Genomic DNA, 21423 nt, shown 5'->3' on the forward strand with positions numbered 1-21423 from the left:
TTACAAATTAAAACGCATCCGATTATATACTAATATCTCAATAGGAAAATTTTGTGAAGACCATACAACTAGCATCCGATCCAGATCATTATTATTCATATCCTATTGTAAAATTAAATTAATTAAATGCACATTTATTTCATTTCGTTTTTGTATCCCTTTTTTTCATTTAATTTACCCATCTGAACTTCGCTTACAATGTCGGTAGGATTGAACTAATCTGCAAAAGATGTTAGTAGCATAAAACTAACATTCGACTCAACTATTATTAAATGTGATGTGGCTAAAGTAGTTAGCGCGTTGATCACGAAACATGCAATACGAGTGTCCCTTGGTTTGATCCCCAGTCGATGCTGGAAAAAATTTTGTTTTTTCGTTTCATGTGTACTCATCCGACCTTTGCTTACAATGTTGGTATAGTTGGACCTATCGTACGGCCTAGGCCATCACTGTGGCAGATGTATGTTGAAAAAATTCCGCTGGGAGATCATTTGTTGCTCATTGTACCATTTTCGGATGGATAATCTCAGGAAAATTACACTCTCCCACTCCTATACTAATTCCGTTTCATCATATCGACTTAAACACACAACTTACTAATTTCTGGGAACTTGAAGAATTTCATGAAAAACCATCCCAATCTAAGGAAGATATCTTTTGAGAAAATTTATATAAAAATACAACATTTAGAGACGAAAATGGTCGTTTCGTTGTTTCCTTGCCCTTTAAAACTGAATATTCTAATAATTAATCCGAAATTAAAATATGACTACTACAAAGTAATCGAAGAATATTCAAAATTAAATCATATGATGGCTGTAAATCCCGATTTATCTAAACCCTCTAACTCTTCCTACTATATACCCCATCACTCTTTGCTCAAACTCGAATCTACAACCACTAAACTTCGTGTTGTATTCAACGCCTCTAACCACACTACATCTGGACTAAATCTAAATGACGTCTTATACCCCGGAGCAGTTTTACAACAAGATTTAACTGTCCTTATAACCCGTTGGCGATTGTTCAAATACGTTTTTAATGTAAACCCACAACACACCCCATATCAAGGGATTTTATTCCGAAGTTCTTCTGAAAAGGAACCCCAAGATTTTGAGCGACAAACCGTTTGAAGTTAACTGTGCTCCATACCTAGCGCTGCGAACCCTTATCGAACTTGCTAAATACTATAATCACGTTTACCCCGAAATATCTACCATCCTCAAAGAGAATATGTCGATGACGTACAAGCAGGTCCCATGATCTTTCTTTAGCCTTAAAATCAAGAGATAAATGGATTTCAAACGAAAAATCCCTACTAAAAGGCATTTACTTATGTCTGATACATTAGAACTTGAAAACACAGTTGCAACTAAAACACTAGGACTACGCTGGAATGCGAGACAAGATTATTTCTATTTTAACACCATAACTCAGCCAATCCGAAATAATATAACCAAATGAACATTGTCGCAAAAATGATATACAACAGATCTGGAAAGTTTAAATCAAATGGGGATCCCTTAAAGCCAGAAACTTTGCGTAGTTGGCTTTCGTTTTTAGATTACCCAAACATTATAATGATAAAAAGACCCCGAATTGTAGATTATAACCCCTCATACTTGGCAGAACTTCACGGCTTTTGTGATGTTTCTGAAAAAGCCTATGTTGGTCAAATTGATCGCAACATTTCTGTCCCAAGTTTATTTTGATAAATGCGATCTATATCTCTGGACAGATTCAAAACTATGTGTTATCATGGCTTAAAAAACAGCCCTCGCACTGGACCACTTTCGTCGCCAATAGAATCACAAGTTGGAAATGATAAATGGCGTCATGTTTCCTCAAAATAATTGAATACTATTTGACAGTCTTCTATTTGACGTTAAAATACAACATAATTTCACTATTAGAAGTTGATCCTAGAGAAAAGCCTATTTTCGACCCACCCTAATGTATATATCGATTTTATCATTCTACTCATCTACGCTATAAAACCACATATAATTACCCCTATCTCACCATTCAACACACAGAAGTAAAACTTGTTAAACATCGCTTAGTGGTTTCTTGTCAAAGGTTTTACTTCTCAGAATATTCACTGCTTTCTAATGGACAAGAGATTCCCAAGAAAAGTCCCAAAGGATAAGGATCAATGGTAGACTCTCTCGAAGTGAAATGCTATCTTATGATGAAATATTTCCTAAGATTTTCCCTACTCGGGTCGTTTTAACCGTTTATATTTAGAACATTTAGGAAAATTCACAGTACATGGAGGAAATTCTCTTCTAATACGTCTAGTATGATTAAAGTTTTTGGTACCGAAACTGAAAAATCTTTGTTACGAATGCATATCAAAACATCGAGTGGCGTTTAACCCCCCTAGAGCTACTCACATGGGAGGAATCTGGGAGGCAGGTGTGAAAAGTTTTAAATCACATCTCAAGTAAATTACCCATGCACAAACTTTTACCTTTGAAGAATTTACCACGATACTTTCAAGGATCGAAGCTTGTCTCAACTCAAGACCATTAAGTCCAATGAGTAACAACTTTAGCGCTTTAACACCCGGTAATTCTCTTATTGGCGCTCCTCTGCTGTCACCCCCGGAATAAGACTTCTCTAGCCGATCCCTTAGTTATGCAAACAGATGGCAGAAATTAAATGTACTTCACCATCATTTCGCATGAAAGAAGAGTATTTAAAAGAATTGCATGAACGCATAAAGTTGAAATATCCCCAATGAAACTTCGATGTTGGTGACCTAGTTGCAATCAAGAAAAATAATCTTCCCCCGAATGAATGGCGACTTGGTCGTATACAAAAGGTTTCCCCTGGTCAAGACAATAAAGTCAGAGTGGCGGAAATTATTACCACAACTGGTCCTATAACAAATCCAATTGTTAAATTAGTTCTCCTCCCACCTAATAATAACGAATCAAACTAATTCTCCCCTTTATTTACAGCATTATGGTTCCACAACACCATCAAAGATGAAATTTAATTGAAACAAGAAGTTTATCTCCCACAACAGAAAGAAGAAGAAACCAACGTCAACAACCAGACTGCCGCTTATGTAGAAGAGACCACCCCTTACGAACCTGTTATAAATTCAACAATAACAAAGAAACTCAAAATCGTCAAAAAATATAAATACTGCCAAAACTGTCTGACACACAGTCACGTCCTGGCAAGATATCGTATCTCAGAGAGATGCACTCAGGCCAACACGCATCATCAGTCCCAATCCAGTGGGTAATTTGCTCCAGTTAATAGTTTTACGGCTAACTGTAATGGTAAAGGTTGAACTCGGTGGCGAATGACGTGATGTACGTGGCATATTAATTCCGTCATTCTAAACTAGTCAAATTACTGCCTTCCTACCAACCCGTTATCATCTCCCAGTTGAAAGGTCAAGCTCCCGCCGCACTTTCACAATTACCTTTGAACCAGACTTTGTCAATAGACCGGTGGTCGTAGCAAATGTTTTAGTATCCAAGGAGTTACAACAATTTCAAAGGCCGATGAAGATAGATGCATTAGTTGCTTAACCATACAAAAATCTACATCTGGCTGATCCTAGGATATATAGTCCATCAGAGATAAACCTGATTCTCGGCGCTGACGTTTACCCACATATTATTAAGTCGGAAATTCGTTCATCTACACTCACTTTACCCATGCACATGACACCGTATTAGGCTGGATTCTGATCGAAAAACTTCGCAGAACATAAATCGTATTGTATATATAAATAACAATAATATATATATGTATAATGTATATATATATATATTAGGCTTCGTTTCAAAAAATAAAATGTTTCCCGTTTTTGTGATATCACAACTTTTTAGAAGGTTTTTGTATCAGTGATTACTATGCTGTAATAATTTTTTCAAAATTCCAACTCCTTCCTCTGCATATCTGAGGCGGAAACCACTGATTTTGAGCGACATTTTTTAAAGAGCAGAAACTGTAGAATTTATAGGAAATCATGCTTTAATAATTGATTTTATAGGAAAAATCAATAAGAATGAGCTTAATTTCACACTTTTATAATGCTTCAAAAGTGCATTTAGTATTATCCAAAGATGCACTTTTTTCAAAAAATATTTCAAAAAATGTTTTTCTTTGTACATAAACAAAGTATGCTTTTTGCTGAGACAAATGGTGCAAAAACAAAAATTTTATCATTACCCTTTAGATGTGATGAGACTTTAAATTTTCAGATTTTAAACTTTACAACGCTATATTTCAAAAACCACGAAAGTTATAAGGCCCAAAATTTGTCATTATACAAGTTATATATGGAACATTAATTGGATGGAGTTTTATTAAATTCGGAGATGATGATGAAAAACACCATTGTTTGATGGGAAATTATTAAACCACAAGCCAACATTATAACCATCATAACTCCTAAATGGATTACAATAAATTAAAAATTTTAACACTAAGGGCATTGAATATTATAATTACGAATGATAAAATCAGGTTTTGATTTTTTTTTTTTTAATTGCAATTTTTCTTTTGCTCTTATGCATTTATAGTGCATCTAAATTTTGTCAATTTAAGTTTATATACATATCTTAAATTTTCCTGTAGAATAGTATACTAAAGTCAGATTTGAAATATGTACAGCAGTTTTCGGTCTATATATATATATATATATATATAAATATATATATATATATATATATAAATATATATATATATATATATATATATATATATATATATATATATATATCTATATATATATATATATATATATATATATATATATATATAGTGATACTGCTGATTCTATAAACAAATCGTATATACTTTGTATCTCCTACTATATGATTGAATCTTTAAGTTTGTTTTTATATGCAAATATTTTTCAGATTTCGTATGGTCTCTAAACTATATGTAAACTTTCGAATTTTTAAACATATATTTTCTGATTCTAATTTGCCATATGAAATTCTCTTAATTGGAATAGATACTCCACCCTTTTGTGGCTTTTGCGTAACCACAAGGGCCCGGAATGTTTAGATCAAGAATATTAATTTAATTTCTATTAAAACTTTTTTATTCATTATTATGCTAATTGCCCTTAATCCAATTACCACCAGTATACTGGAAGTCAATACATTTGGTGATTGTTTTATTTTTTTTGTTTTATTTATATACATGGAAATTTTTAATTAAGCATTAAAATTTCATTACCATTTATAGAAAAAATTCTAATGAAAAAAATTTAAGACTGCCAAATTTCATAAGTACATCTGATGGCAATACAATAATATGTTCAAAATCATGGGGTTTTACAATAATATTATTTTAGTTCGTTTTGGAATCAGATCATAAAAGATCGTGTGCCAAATTTCATTGAATTATCTCCAAAATTGCGACCTGTAGTTTGATTACAAGGATTACAAGCCCTATTAGGGGGTTCATTTGTATGGAGGCTAGGTGAAATAATGGACCGATCTTAACCATTTTCAATAGGCTTCCTCCTGCGACAATAGAAGATCAATGAAATGATTCTGAGCCGATTGGTATACTTTAAGGTGGGTATAGGACCAATATTATTGTGCGTTACAAACATCAGCACAAACCCAATATACCCTCCCCACTAAAGTGGTGTAGGGTATAAAAAGAACCTGTTCTTCTATAAAACAACAATAACCCCTAATTGTATATTTCTTTTGCTACAGTTGTTTGTGTGATTCAACAGTGTAAGAAATATCAAAAGCTAAAAAACATAGAAAACATGCGATATTTAAAAATAATTTATTTGTACCCTACTTCCCATATATACACTCGCTACCCTATAAACAATATAAATGAAAAACCGTATACGATTTTTCATATTTATATTTTACGGGAAAACCCACTCCCCCATTTCTCTAGTCTGCAAACGGTGACTTAGAAATTAATTTCGTCGACCAAAAGTCAAATGTTTTGTTAACATTGATTTCTATAGTTTTAATGCCATAGTAAACACTTTAAAATAAGGCAGCTAAGGTTCTAGTGGAACCTGTTATAGAATCAATAAAGTAGAAACCTGTTTACAAAATTATCGTGGGCATTACTTTTTTCTAAAAAAAATAATCGATTCTAGCAGAACTGCTTCTAGAGGAAACGGTTCTGATGGAACCTGTTACAGGATTGATAAAGTGGACCAGTTTTTTATTATCGACATTTTATTGTTTTGTCAATAAAATAATCGATTATATTGAAAACAATTCTAAAAGGACCTGTTATAGAATTTATAAAGCGGAAACCAAAAAATTACATTTATGTACAAAAAACAACAGATTCTAGTGAGACCGGTTTATGAAATTATCGTGAGCATTAGTCTTTTTGCTAAAAAAAAACGATTCTAGTAAAACCGCTTATAAAGGAACAGTTTCTAGTGAAACCTGTTGCAGAATTGATAAAGTGTGAGCTTGTGTTTAATTCATATGGGAGAACGCCCGCTATTGATAGTTTACCCATTATTTCCAAATGTTCATATAGATTTCAATATTGCCTGTACTAACTGTGAGACTTCTTTACGAATTTTTGTATTTAATTTATGTGGGAGGTGCCATGCCCCTATTGTTAATTCAATTAATTAACCAAATGTTTACATTTATGTCAAAGCTTTTCGTACAACATTTGAAGAAAGAAGAAGAAATTCCTATAATTTACTAGATGTAAACATTTAATTCATATTGGTGGTACCATGCCCTTATTGCTAGTCCGGTTATTTTTCCGCAAATTGTGCGGAAATTCTCCCTAATACGCCAATTTATTAGACAAATGTTTACATGATTATCAAAACTGTGCGTGAAAATTTTGAGCACTCTAGCTCCAATAGTTTCCCAGATATATGATTTTTTATTTAATCCAAGACCCCGTAATCCACCATTTTATTAGACAAATACTTACATGAATATCAAAATTGTTTGTACAAAATTTGAGCATTTTAGCTCCAATAGTTTCCCCGATATACGAATTTGTGTATTTAATTTTTTATTGATACGAAATTTGAGCAATTAAAACTTTAAGTTTCCCAGAGAAACGAATTTTGGATCTAACTTTATATGGGGGATGACAAGTCCTCTATTTCTTATCCGCCCATTGTTGCACAAAATTTTTATATTGATACTAAAGTTTATCGTTCAAAATTTGGGAACTGTAGCTGTTATAGTTGTGTTGGCTTGTAATACTTATAGGGGTGGGATTAGTTACACCCACTGTTGCTAGTTCGCACATTTTTTCTCATAGTATTCATATGTGTCAAAGTTCAAAATTTGTGGACTAGAGTCGTACCAGATTCCGAGATGTACTACTTTTAATAGTTAGAGGTGGTGGGCACCTCGCCCAAAATAAAAAGTGCACTATTTTTTCTTCCAGGCATACAGGAACACAATGAAAATTTTAAATACATACATACATACATACATACATACATACATACATACATACATACATACATACATACATACATACATACATACATACATACATGCACACGTACATACACACGTACATACATACATACATACATACATACATACATACATACATACATACATACATACATACATACATACATACATACATACATACATACATACATACATACATACATACATACATACTTACATACATACATACATACATACATACATACATACATACATACATACATACATACATACATACATACATACATACATACATACATACATACATACATACATACATACATACATACATACATACATACATACATACATACATACATACATACATACATACATACATACATACATACATACATACATACATACATACATACATACATACATACATACATAAAGGCCTGCAAATATTTATTATGGATTTTGTCTTTTTCTCTTACATTAATTCGGCTTTCTCAACATTTTGTTGTACTTTTGAGCTTTTTATAATATTTTAAATCGTATTTATGATTATCAGGAGTTAATTAATTTTAAACATTTTCTCTATAATGTTAAGAAAACTGAGGGATTTTTGTTGTTTATTAGAAAATTGCATGTGAAATTTTAAAAAACTTCATACAAAAAAATTTTACGAAAATTGTATGGAATAATGTTGCTGAATTAGTACTGTTTATTCTTTTATTGTTGAAAAACATGTGAAATATTTCTAACAACATTTCAGCAACATATTTTATAATTGTATGAAATAACGTAGATTCTTGTTAGTTCACGTGAAATTTTACATATATAAGCAATTAAAAACGACAAATTCTATTTAATCCCTAGGTAGATATCGCTGATACATTTTTATTTTTTCATATGAAATTGTAAAAGTTGATAAACGTTTATCACAACTTCAAACAGAGTACCAGCTTTAAGAGACTAAATTTTACTTAAAAACTGTTTTAAATTTTAGAAACTTAAGATAACTCTTTGACGTAAATATATTGGACACTTGTGTTCCAAAGTTTTTTTGTATTTATTTAATTTAACGGCAACATAACCTAGCTATTTTTGAACAAACTAGGAATTTGACTTTCATAGGATAAATATAAAAATAAAACTTAAAACAAATAGTGAAAAATATTCAAAATACATCAAAAGAAGCTATAGTAATTTTTTTTTACCGTTTTAAAGTGATTTTGTTTAAAGAAATATAGATTATGGAAAAAATCGGGAATGTTTAATGACATTTTATTATTATACCCACCATCAAAAAAGATGGGGGTATATTGTTTTTGTCATTCCGTTTCTCACACATCGAAATATTCGTCTAAGACCCATAAAAGTATATATGTATATTCTGGGTCCTTATTAGATTCTAAGATTCTGTCTGTCGGTTGAAAACACGATAGAAACGGGAATAGTTAGAGAGCTGAAATTTTGCACATGAATTTTTAGTTAATACAGGATGTTTGGTATTGAAAATGGGAAATATTGGTCCACGATTTCGCCTAGTCCCCATATGAGGTCCCCTTCCGAAAATTACTTTAACGCTCATAACTGGGCATATATGGCGGTGAAAACAGGCATAAACATGTTTTATAAGAACCTTAATCACATTGTCAAATTTTGTAAGGATCGGCTCATAATTGACCCTACCCGCCATATAAGGTCCCATCAGAAAATGACTTTAACGCTCTTAACTGTCTAAAGCAACGGTTCCCAAATGGGGGTCCGCGGACCCCTAGTGGTCCGTAGTAAAATCCTAGGGGGTCCGCGAAGACGAACGAAAAAAAACCATGAATAAACATGAATAAAAAACTGGTATTCCGGAGTATGAAGTTCAATTCAAAGACAAGCTTATTACAGATTTAAGTTTATCAAATTGTAAGCAAAAGTGTTCTCGTTTGAAAGGACTAAAATTATATATTTCCAAAATAGAGGTGACTCTTTATCCATCTCTTTATAAATATTCCAATCCGACGTGATACACAGATTTTAACTTGATTTTGTCGACCAATACATATTATTAAATTAACATCAGAAAATCCATAGCGTTTCGCGTAAATATGTAGCCAAAAACCATGAAGTAAAATCATTCGTTGGTATTTTAAAATTCAAATTTAAGTTCCAAATTCACAGTACTTTAACAAAGAGTTCAAATCATATATTATGCGGATAACGCATTCCGCAACAACATAGAAGAAGTCCAACTTTCTTATATTATTTTCCCGAAAACTTACTCACTTACTCAGTTCACCCTTTGCAATCGCAACAAATTTTTGAAACGTGACTCCTTAAGCACATGTGACAATATTTGATAAAGAAACCTTTTTGCTACCTTGAAGAAAAATGAACATGAAAGATCTCACGATCATAAAATTAAACATCATGTTAACATATCAACAAAGAAGTCATTCTATCTTCAAAACATGCAATTGAAAACCTATCTGAAATATTATATATTCTCAATGTACGGGAAAAAAATATGTATGGGGGTCCTCGAAATTAAATAAGTTCTTCAAGGGGTCCGCGAAGTAAAAATCTGTGGGAACCGCTGGTCTAAAGGAAGCATCTATACCTGTGAAATTCGAAATAAACATGTTCTATAGAAACCTAAATCTCTTTGTAAAAATTTTTAAGGATCGACCCATAATTGAAACTACCCACCATATAAGTTCCCCCGCAGAAAATGACTTTAAAGCTCATAACTGCCTAACAAAGCACATACAACGGTAAGATTCGAAATGAACATATTTTATAGGAACCTAAATCTCTTTGTCAAATTTCATATGGATTGGTACATAATTGACCTCACCCCCATATAATGTTCCCTTTAGAAAATGACTTTAACTCTCAGTACTGCCTTAAAAGTATGAGTACAGCGATGGCACATGACGCAAATATGTTTCGTACAAGCCAAAATCTCTCTACCAAATTTTATGATGATCGGTTAATAATTGACCCTAACCCCCATATAAGGTCCCCTTCAGAAAATGACTTTAACGCTCATTACTGGCTTAAAAATAAGAGTATAGCGATGAAATTCGATATAAATAAGTTTCTTACGAGACAAAATCTCTCTGCCAAATTTTATGAAGATCGGTCCATTATTGACCCTACCTTAATATTTTGCTAACGATTATGAGCGGTTTCTTTCTTTGATATTTGCAATGCAATGCAATTTAAGCTTTTAAACAGCTGATAGAAGTCAACAATTAATGAAAGCTTTTGTTTGATTTTTTCAATAATCTTTGGAAGAAGTTGCCCAGGAAATAACTTGGACTGAATGTAAGACTTTCGCCTATTTATAAGTGGTCTGTAGATACCTAACTTTCCATTTATGTATACGGCCTCAACTAACATTAATTTTTTTGTAACAGTTCCGCAGTTAAAAAAACACTTATTTGTTTAAAAAACATACTTCTATACTTGGTGCCTCCTCCAAATAATCAAAGAACATTTATATTCCTTCTGTTGACCACTTTTTGTTTGGTTTTTCACTTTTTAATTTATTTGAAATAATGTTTGCCTCTATTGTTTTAGTTTCATTTATTTTGTTGTTTACAATTGACAGCTGTTTTAAGGAGAGAATTGCATACGCAATAACGCACCAAAAAAACTATACCATTTAAGTATTGCATGAATACAATGGTGTGACAATTGCAACAGTGTGTGTTTTGTTGTTGGATTGCAATAAAATGCTATGAAATTTTGCATTTGCTCTTACAAGACTATTTGCACTAAACACTGAACTCCGCTAATATATCGTTTCAGAATATAACATATGAAAACAATTATCGAAATATAAAAGAAATAAAAGAATTGATGTTACACAAAAATATAAGCTATGAAATAAGTTTTATTGATAATCATAATTATTATTATAATTATTGTACTAATTTATTTTCGAAAGAAAAATCAAGTAAAAATTAATATAAATGAACTCTCTCCTAATATAAAAGAAATTGAAAAAGAAATATGAAATAGAAGAATAAACAATTAAATTCAGGAGAATTTGTTAATAGAGGGTAGAGGAGTTACATATAACCAAATATATAGATTGTCTGGTTGTATACATACAACCATACACATTGTTATTTGTTTGTCAGAGCAACCTGATAGTTTTGTTATTGTAGATCAGTCACGAGCAAAACTGAAATTCTAATGCACGCGTGCATAGGCCAAGAAATTCTGCTGACGCTTTGTTGACACACCTATACTATAAGCTTGTGTGTATTAGTGTGTCTGTGTTTTACTAAAATGACCACTTGTTTGTTGCTTTGTTACGATCTCAGAGATCAAAATCAAATCAGTTGCTGTTCAGCTTTTGTAGAAGCAAGATCACGTTGCGGATTTTTTTATGCTTATGATTTTTTCTCTTTTATTACACCTAGCAAAATGTTTGATATAAATTGGGAAAATGATTTCTTTTTTATAGAAAACATGGACGGTGAGGCACAATGCGTCGTATGTTATAAAATTATATGTAGAAAAGCTTTATTTTTTTTGAAAAGGCATTATGAAACTTGCCATGGACCCTTAAATGACCTTAGGGGACATGACAGAAAAGTAAAGTTGTTGCAATTAAAAGCAGAGTTTTTCTTAAAATTTATAATTAATGAAACAACAGCAAATAATTGCAACAATCTTCCTTTAAATAGCCAAAAAAAATCATTGCCTCATAAAAAGGCATCTTATGTAGTTGCTTTATCGTTAGCAAAACAATGTCGCCCATTTGAGGATGGCATTTTTTTCTTAAATTTAACTACAGATATTTTGAGTTGTTTTGGAGAAAAATGCCATGAAACTATGAAACTCTGCCAGGATATACCATTATCTCGTCGTACTATAACAAGAAGAACGGAAGATATAAGCAAATTTATTAAAATGTCAGCAAAAGAAAGATTAATTAATTGCAAATATTTTTCGATTTCTCTAGATGAGAGTACGGATATCAATAATATTTGCCAGTTAATTATTTGTATTAAAACAGTTAATGCAAATTTAGAGTGCTTCGAAGAAATGTTTGAAGTGGTTTCACTTCATGGTCATGTAACAGGACAAGTTCTGTATGATGCATTAGATGTTAATGTTTTTGCATTTGCTGACAAAAATAAATTAGCCTCAATATGTTCGGATGGAGCAAAGGTAATGAGAGGCAAAAATAAAGGACTTTTGGGCATTTTAAACAAAAATGGAATAAATTGCCCAGCATTCCATTGTGTCATACACCAACAAGCTCTTTTCTCCAAAGAGTTGGGTATGAAAAATACAATGGATGTTGTTGTAAAAATAATAAATATAATAAGAGGGGGGCACAATTCTCTGACACACAGAAAATTTAAAGATTTTCTAGAAAACCTTAATTCGGATTATGGAGATTTACTTTTATATACCGAAGTCCGTTGGCTAAGTCGAGGCAAAAGTTTGGAAAGACTTTTCCATTTAAGAAAAGAAGTACTCGAATTTTTAAAAACTTTATCCAATAAAGATAAAAAAACCTTACTAATTGTCTTGAAAATCCCGACTTTCTATTAGATTTCGCATTTTTATGTGATATTACCGAGATATTAAATGACCTTAATTTATGCCTGCAAGGTAAAAATATAAAAATATTTCATTTGAATAGAATTATTCACCAATTTAGTACAAAATTAGATCTCTTAATAAATCAATTAAAAAGTAATAGTATATCAAATCTTAAGAAAACTTCATCAATATTCATAGAATTTAATTTTAATACGTTTGATTGTATTCAGAAATACGCCAAAATAGTTGAGTCCATAAAAAAGAATTACAATGACAGATTTCAAGACTTAAAATTTATAAAAAAAACAATAGAAATACATGATAATCCCCTTAGATGTGAAATAGAAGAGCAAGATGCTTTTCTTCACGAAGAATTGCATAAAATGCGTAATGATTTTGAAGTTCCTATGGAATCTGGGGAAAAATTTTGGCAAAAGATAGATGATACAAAATATTTCAATTTAAAAAACGAAATATATAAGCTATATTCCATGTTTGGCACCACATATAACTGTGAGGTGGCATTCTCAAGTATGAAACTGATTTTAAGTAAATTGCGGAATAGGTTAACCGATCAACACATTGGTGACTTATTGCGTATTAAGGAATATAAAGGAAACATTGATTTGGATAGATTAGTTGAACTTTAAATTAAGTTTAGTTAATATCTCGGTAATATCCCTTAAAAGTTCGAAATCGAATAGAAAGTCGTGATTTTCTTAATGATATTTCAGTAGTTTTATTTAATACTACTTTTTAAAAATACTACTACTTTTCTTAAATGAAAAACTCTTTCCCTTTATTCCATTTTTGTTTAAAATGCCCAAAAGTTCAATAGAAAACAAATTTCAAAACTTTTCTCAGTGTACCACCATTTTGTTATAACGTGCAGTCATCTCTCTGCTGCTTAACGCACACAAATATACACATGGTGGTATGTGTTTGCCCATGACTGTTGTAGATAGTAGCAATATCAGTGCTGTGGGAATGCTCTACATAAACATTCATATACATATAATAATGTAGACATAAGTTTATGCTGAATTGCAGATTAGCTGCAAATCTTAGCTTTAAGTTATTTTTAAGATTTAAAAATAAAGTTAGTTTTTAAACAACCAGAAACAACTGAAGTTGTTTTATTCTGTTATTCGCACTTTCTTCAAAAGAGCACTAAAACATTCGCTAAAAGTTCCGTATGTATACCTTAAACATAACGCACATTCAATGCTCACAATCATAAGGAACGGTGTTTTGTATACACTGAAAATAATCTTAACTACTTTTTTCGTAATATATACGAAAATTTCGTGCATAATACGAAATATTATTCAATTAACCCCTTTTCTAATTTTACGAAAGTAGGGTAGAAGGGGGACCATACGCCACTTTTTTTTTGAGGCGGCCTCAAATTAAAACCACAATACATATTCTTAATTTTTGTCTTGGTTCAGATACTTAGATATGTTGGCTTTAGTCTTATCCCTTTCAATCTTTCCTACGTCATTCTCATGCACATATTTTTTTAACTTTTCCGCACTGACCAAAAACGGCGATACCGCCCCATCCATGGGGTAAATATGCCAAGGGGATGGGCAGATTTGTCATTAGTAAAATAAGCCAAAAAAATTAAAAAATAAAAACTTATTTTGCTGTTTTATATTTTAATTCACTAAACAAAGTATAATAAACTAGATATTTATTGTTTATTTCACATAACTTAACAAAAAAATTAAACAAATTATTACTGATTTTTTTTCTATATCTTAACCAAATTTTGTTCTACATCATAAGCATTACATATATTTGGCGAATGTGCCCCACGTGCAGTTCTGGGGTTTAGTTTAAATTTTTTTCGGGCTTCAAATTATATTATCGAAAATATTATTATGTCTTATTATTCACTATTATTGACGTTCTATCACTGACCAATATATTTTTTCTATCACAAAAACTAAAAAAGCACAAAAAATTCACACAATGAAATATTTTCACAGCCCTTTGAAAAACAATTAATCACATCTGCCTCCCATCATATGTAAAGTTAATCTTTCAAACTTTCAGGGATGATAGACGAAAACAAAATTTGATAATGCGATAAAATCGATTACTCGGTTTTCAAGTTATTCGCTTTGGCAGATGTGCCCCTATGGCGATTGATCCCCCTTCTACCCTACTTGTCGTAATACCTTTTTTCGTATGTGTTAAGAAACTTTGCTATATTTAACAAAAGTAACGAATTCTTTTCATTACAAAATTATTTAGTAATATACAAGAATTATTTTTGATTTTACAAAATAAAATTATTTTGTTGCGACTTTTTTGTTATTTTCGAGTTAAATTAAACATAATTTTAAACTGACAGGAAATTAACTGCCTTATTTCTTAAGTTTTAGAAGGCGAACATTTGATGATTTAAATTTTGATTTATTTTAAACTAAAAATATGTGTATATATAAAATCGACCTAATCTTGATGGAAATAATATTTTGAAATATAAGAGGTTTAAATCATAGCAGTAAGTAATTTAATTTTTGAAATATCTGTTAAACATAAGACAATTGGTTTTTTTATATTCACATTTTTTTTTTAATTTACAATATTATTTTTTAAATGATCTAACATATTTACGTAATTAAAAAAAAAGGTAAAATAAACAATTTTTTTTCGAAAATTATATAAATTATTTTGCATTATACTAAAATATTTTATTTAGTTTCATATATATTACGAAAGAATTTATTTTAATTTCTTTTTTAAGGAGCTACTTCACCCAAATGCAGTATTTTGTTCATTTTAAATTTGGGAAATTAAATAAGTCACCAAATTCTGAAAGTTATTTAGGCATCATAAAATAATTTCACACAAAATAACTCCCCAAAACAAAAATAAAATACTACCCCAAAAAATTGTTCAGAAAGCAACAACAACGAAATTTGGGGTACTATTTTTCATGGTGAATTATTTAATTATGAAGTAGTTCCTCAAATTCAAAAAAATAAATAAATCCTTAAAACATATTTTTGGGGTATATCGAATACCGGCTTTTGTATGAATTCACTATCCACATATCAAGAGCTAGGTCGGGCGCTCTTGATATGTTTAGGAAATATTTACTAAGCGAAACCGTTGTTGGACTACCATAAACTAGAAAATTCTTGCGCCCGGCCATAGGCCGTATATTTAGGAAATCTATACTAATACCAAAATTTGGGGAGATTTCATCTTTTTTTGGGGAGTTATTTCATGACGTCAGTTATTTAATTTTTTCATTATGGTAAATCTATTCGAAAACACTTCGTCGCACAGAGGGTTGAAAATGTGGAAAATGGAGATTAATTCAGGGGAGCTTTAATTTTAACTTATTGTTCATCGATATGTTAAAACACATAAAAATACACATTTTTATAATAAAAAAAAAAAAAACAAAAAAAATTTTGTAAGCTTTTACTGGCTTTTTTGTTTTTCGGAAAATAATTACTTGATGTAGAATTTTCGCTGTAGCTTTTTGGAAATGAAGGTATATACTTTGTACTATTTGAAAAATAAAAAATAAACCCAGTATTGTATATATATATAGAAAAAAATTACTTAAAGTTCAAAATTTGGGTTAAGATCGATTTCAATAATTTTACAACATTTTTGAAAAACTTAACGAAATAAATTTTTATATTTTTTTTGATAAATAGATCATACTACATTCAAAACAAAACCATTTTATAAAAAAAAATAATAAATATTTGTTTCTGGCTTATTTGACACTTTTATTGAATATGAGCACGACTTATCAATTTGCTTTAATTTGGAAATAAGTAGCTATAACTAACAAATTTTTTAAATATGTTATTAAAAATGTGTTATTAAAATTATTTATTATAATATTCCCCATGGTGCCAAAAATTATTATACTCCTCTTCATAAGCCACCTCATAACTATTCTTCATCTGAAATATTTTCGCCTTCTGATGTGTCATTGTCTATTGGAAGAAGGATGAGTTTTTCCTTTCATATAAATTGCTTTTACCAGACATAACTGGATCCGAGGCTATAAAGTTCCTAATCTCTAAGTTCCCTATTATTTAGGAACATGAACACTAATGTACAAATAGTGCTGATTAGGATAAACTAAGTAATAAAAACCAGCTTCTAATGCTTTGTCTAAACCAGCGTTGCGCGTTCATATTGTTCAAATTACGAAGATTTTCGGCAATTCACACGTACACTACCCGATCGTAAACAAAACTCATAGCAAGAGCGTAAAAATACAAAAAATGATCTTCAGTTGCTTAACAGCATTCAACAATGTAGGTAGATGTCGCTTTGTTTCAAAAATTGCAAAAACAATTTGTAAAAACAACAACACAATTTGTAAACAAGAGAATTACTTGCAAAAAACTCGTACACTCCAAAACAATTTTACTAATGCATAAGAATGAAAACACATAAAAACAGTATTTTTAATACTTTTTTTACACATTTTAAATAAAAAACTTTATCTTTGTGAAGAAATATATATTTTTCTTTTCTTTGAATATGTTTTATCTGTAAAATTTACTATTTTCCTTGTTATGAAATTTGATCACAACAAGCGTAATTAGGCAATATTTTTTCTAAGTGTTTTTTTAGTATTTTCTCGCCACTACAATAACAGTTTCTTCGCGTCTCTCTTTCTGCGCTTGGCTGGTCTAAACTAGAGTTGGGATCGTAAGAACCTTTTACCCACGACCATGTAAGGATAGTAGAATATAAAAAAAATTAAACATGGTCATTAATCGGTCTGCGAAATTCCCACGTCAATATATTTATGACTCACCTTGATTACGACCACGGGAATGAATACAAAAAAAAGTAAAAAATCACGATAATTTGAGATCATGCGTAATTCACCATAATCACGTGAGTGGTTTTGCTCGTCTCTGTTGTAAACATAAATCAAAACTGAATTAAAATTCCGTACAACAATAACAATCATAACAATGAAAACGATGATAATCAAATTAAGAGAATAAAATTTGGTTTTTAATGAGTGACTATTTTTACAATTTATTTAATAAAAGTGATTCGCGCAAAAACGCGCGAAACTTTTTTTCTGCTTATTAAAGCCAAGATATTGTAGTTTAATACAAAATTTAAATTTTTACCCAATGTTATATTTCAAAAATAGCGCAAAAATTGACATATTTAAGAAAAAATAATGAAAATATTTTCAATATTTTTATACCCTTCATATATAAGTTTGTCAATCCGTTTGTAATTTCCAAAATATAATTTTCGACCCTATAAAGTATATATATTCTGAATCCTTATAGATAGCGGAGTCGATTATGCCATGTCCGTCTGTCTGTTGAAATCAGTTTTCTGAAGACCCCAGATATCTTCGGGATCCAAATCTTCAATAATTCTATCAGGCATGCTTTGGAGAAGTTTTCTATTTAAAATCAGCAAAATCCGTTCATAAACAACGGAAATATATAGCAACAACAACACAGCATATTCATTGCGTTGTGTATTTTGTTTTTTTGATTATTTCGTTTCGTATATTTGAATGGTGTGTTTCATTGCCATGTGTATATTGTTTTTGTTTCTTGGTGTATTCGTATGTTTGGATGTCTGTTGGTTTCATTGCGTTGTGTATTTTGTTTTTTGTGTACTTCGTTTCGTATGTTTGGAATCCAAACTTTGGATGTCTGTTGGTTTTACTTCCTTGTGTGTGTTTTGTGTGTTTATTTCGTTTAGCGTTGTTGTTGTTTATTTTGTGTAGCTATTACTATAATAATGATATTGTCGGGAAAATGAAATAAATTTAAATTTTATAAAATTGATATTTTTTAAATACACTATGGTGAAGGGTATATAAGATTCGGCACAGCCGAATATAGCACTCTTACTTGTTTTTAATCCATTCTTTTTTTCGATCACACCCAATTGACTGAAGTTCATGATTCCATAACAAAAATATCACTTTTAAAGTATTCAAAAAGGTTATAAAGTTTCAAAATAGTCCGAATTTAAATTATTTCTTTTTACAAAAACAAGAAATCTTTCGCAACTTTAAAACTATGTAGCAGAAAAATTCAACAACATATGACATTGACATTTTTACTAGTGATGTAGAATTTTGTACTCTTTAATCTAGTAAAAAGAAATTTTCAAAGAAACTAATTTTACTTTTTCAATTAATCTCCATTTTTCCCAAATTCAACCCTTTGTGCGTCGTTACGATATTTACAACAGTTTCTTAGACACTGATTTATTAAAAAAAGGTTATAAACTACTTTGCATTGGGTATTGACAGTTCATAAATATTTTGCCAAAAATTATACTTCATAGTACATACCTTTAATAGGGCTATGGGTTCTTCAGGTACTTTTTCGTCCACGGAAGGCGTTGGAGACGCAGTTGGATAAGCAAATGAGCTATTTAGTATATGTAAAAGCTGAGTTGTTTGATTGGATTCAGTATTATTCGCTGAAATATAAAAAATAAAAACAAAATATTATTACATGATTACAATCAGGGTTTGTGAATTGCTGGATAATTTTAAAATGTTTTGTAACTTTTGCAAAATAGTCAGGGTCGTCTTTGCCTCATAGTGCTTTGTTTTATACAGCGTATCGGAACTATGGGACTATGAATAGTCTATGGGACTATGAATAGTCTATGAAAATTTTTAAATTTAAAAACTAAAAACTAAAACGTAAAAACGTCTACATCCGACTGCAATCAAAATTAGAGTGTGTGTCTGGTAATTAACCAAAATCCTGAATTTCTAAAAATTTTGAATACATTTTAATTATAATGTATTCAAAATAAGCGTATAAATATGCAACAATAGCACACAATTTTTCCATCACTTTACTACTAGAAATATTTGTTCTGTTTGCAATTTTTGTTAGCAGGCACAAAACATTGTAAAACAATCAAAATATATTTTTGTGTCTTAGTAGCGCACGCACAGAACAGTCGAACTACTACTGCCATTGCAATTTTTACAATATGGCTGCTCCTTATATTTTATATTTAATACATGTTTAAAATTTTTTAGTAAACAGTATTAGTTGATTTACTTATGAAATATTTGATCTTATTATAAAGTAAAATAAATACTATCTAAGGTTTTACACTTATAAATAAGTAACTTAGTTGAATCTCAACCTATTTTCAAGGGAAGTGGAAGCTGAGGCCTTTATAATGATATATACGATGTTTAACTAACCTGTTTTGCAGACTGTTTATATAAGAAAATCGCCAATATTAGCGCTGTTCCAAAAATTTTCATAAAAGGTATGATATCACAATTTCAAAAATATTGCTTGAAGCCTAATATATATATATATATATATATATATATATATATATATATATATCATCGTGATATTGATGTAATTAAGAGAATTATGGAATTAAAGTAGATTTCTAAAGGAGGATTTGCATGGGGTCAAATAAGGTCCAAACAATACAAAAATCGGTATATATAAGGTTGCTGTAATCTTTAGTGATACTGCTGATTCTATAAACAAATCGTATTTACTTTGTATCTCCTACTATATGATTGAATCTTTAAGTTTGTTTTTATATGCAAATATTTTTCAGATTTCGTATGGTCTCTAAACTATATGTAAACTTTTGAATTTTTAAACATATATTTTCTGATTCTAATTTGCCATATGAAATTCTCTTAATTGGAATAGACACTCCACCCTTTTGTGGCTTTTGCGTAACCGCAAGGGCCCGGAATGTTTAGATCAATAATATTAATTTAATTTCTATTAAAACTTTTTTATTCATTATTATGCTAATTGCCCTTAATCCAATTACCACCAGTATACTGGAAGTCAATACATTTGGTGATTGTTTTATTTTTTTTGTTTTATTTACATACATGGGAATTTTTAATTAAGCATTCTAATGAAAAAAATTTAAGACTGCCAAATTTCATAAGTACATCTGATGGCAATACAATAATATGTTCAAAATCATGGGGTTTTACAATAATATTATTTTAGTTCGTTTTGGAATCAGATCATAAAAGATCATGTGTCAAATTTCATTGAATTATCTCCAAAATTGCGACCTGTAGTTTGATTACAAGGATTACAAGCACTATTAGGGGGTTCAGTTGTATGGAGGCTAGGTGAAATAATGGACCGATCTTAACCATTTTCAATAGGCTTCGTCTCTGCGACAATAGAAGATCATGTACCAAATTTCATTGAATTATCTTCAAAATTGCGACCTGTAGTTTGATTACAAGGTTTACACGGACGGACGGACGGAGCTAAATCGACTCAGAAAATGATTCTGAGCCGATTGGTATACTTTAAGGTGGGTATAGGACCAATATTATTGTGCGTTACAAACATCAGCACAAACCCAATATACCCTCCCCACTAAAGTGGTGTAGGGTATAAAAAAAACCTGTTCTTCTATAAAACAACAATAACCCCTA

At 30.4% G+C, this 21423-nt stretch overlaps 1 protein-coding gene across 2 annotated transcripts in view; it reads right to left on the reverse strand.

The window, feature by feature from the left end:
* The window catches only part of LOC119599982, a 345586-nt gene that overhangs the window by 86314 nt on the left and 237849 nt on the right, over positions 1 to 21423 (reverse strand). For both annotated transcript variants that reach the window (XM_037949966.1, XM_037949965.1), the window contains exon 5: positions 19312 to 19442. In XM_037949966.1, coding sequence (XP_037805894.1) covers positions 19312 to 19442 — 131 coding nt within the window. The remainder of the gene's footprint in view (positions 1 to 19311; positions 19443 to 21423) is intronic.

This window comes from Lucilia sericata, unplaced genomic scaffold (genome assembly GCF_015586225.1).
Source record: "Lucilia sericata isolate MDLA Ls3-8-SP2 unplaced genomic scaffold, ASM1558622v1 Contig000099F_arrow, whole genome shotgun sequence".
NCBI classification, from domain to species: Eukaryota; Metazoa; Arthropoda; class Insecta; order Diptera; family Calliphoridae; genus Lucilia; species Lucilia sericata.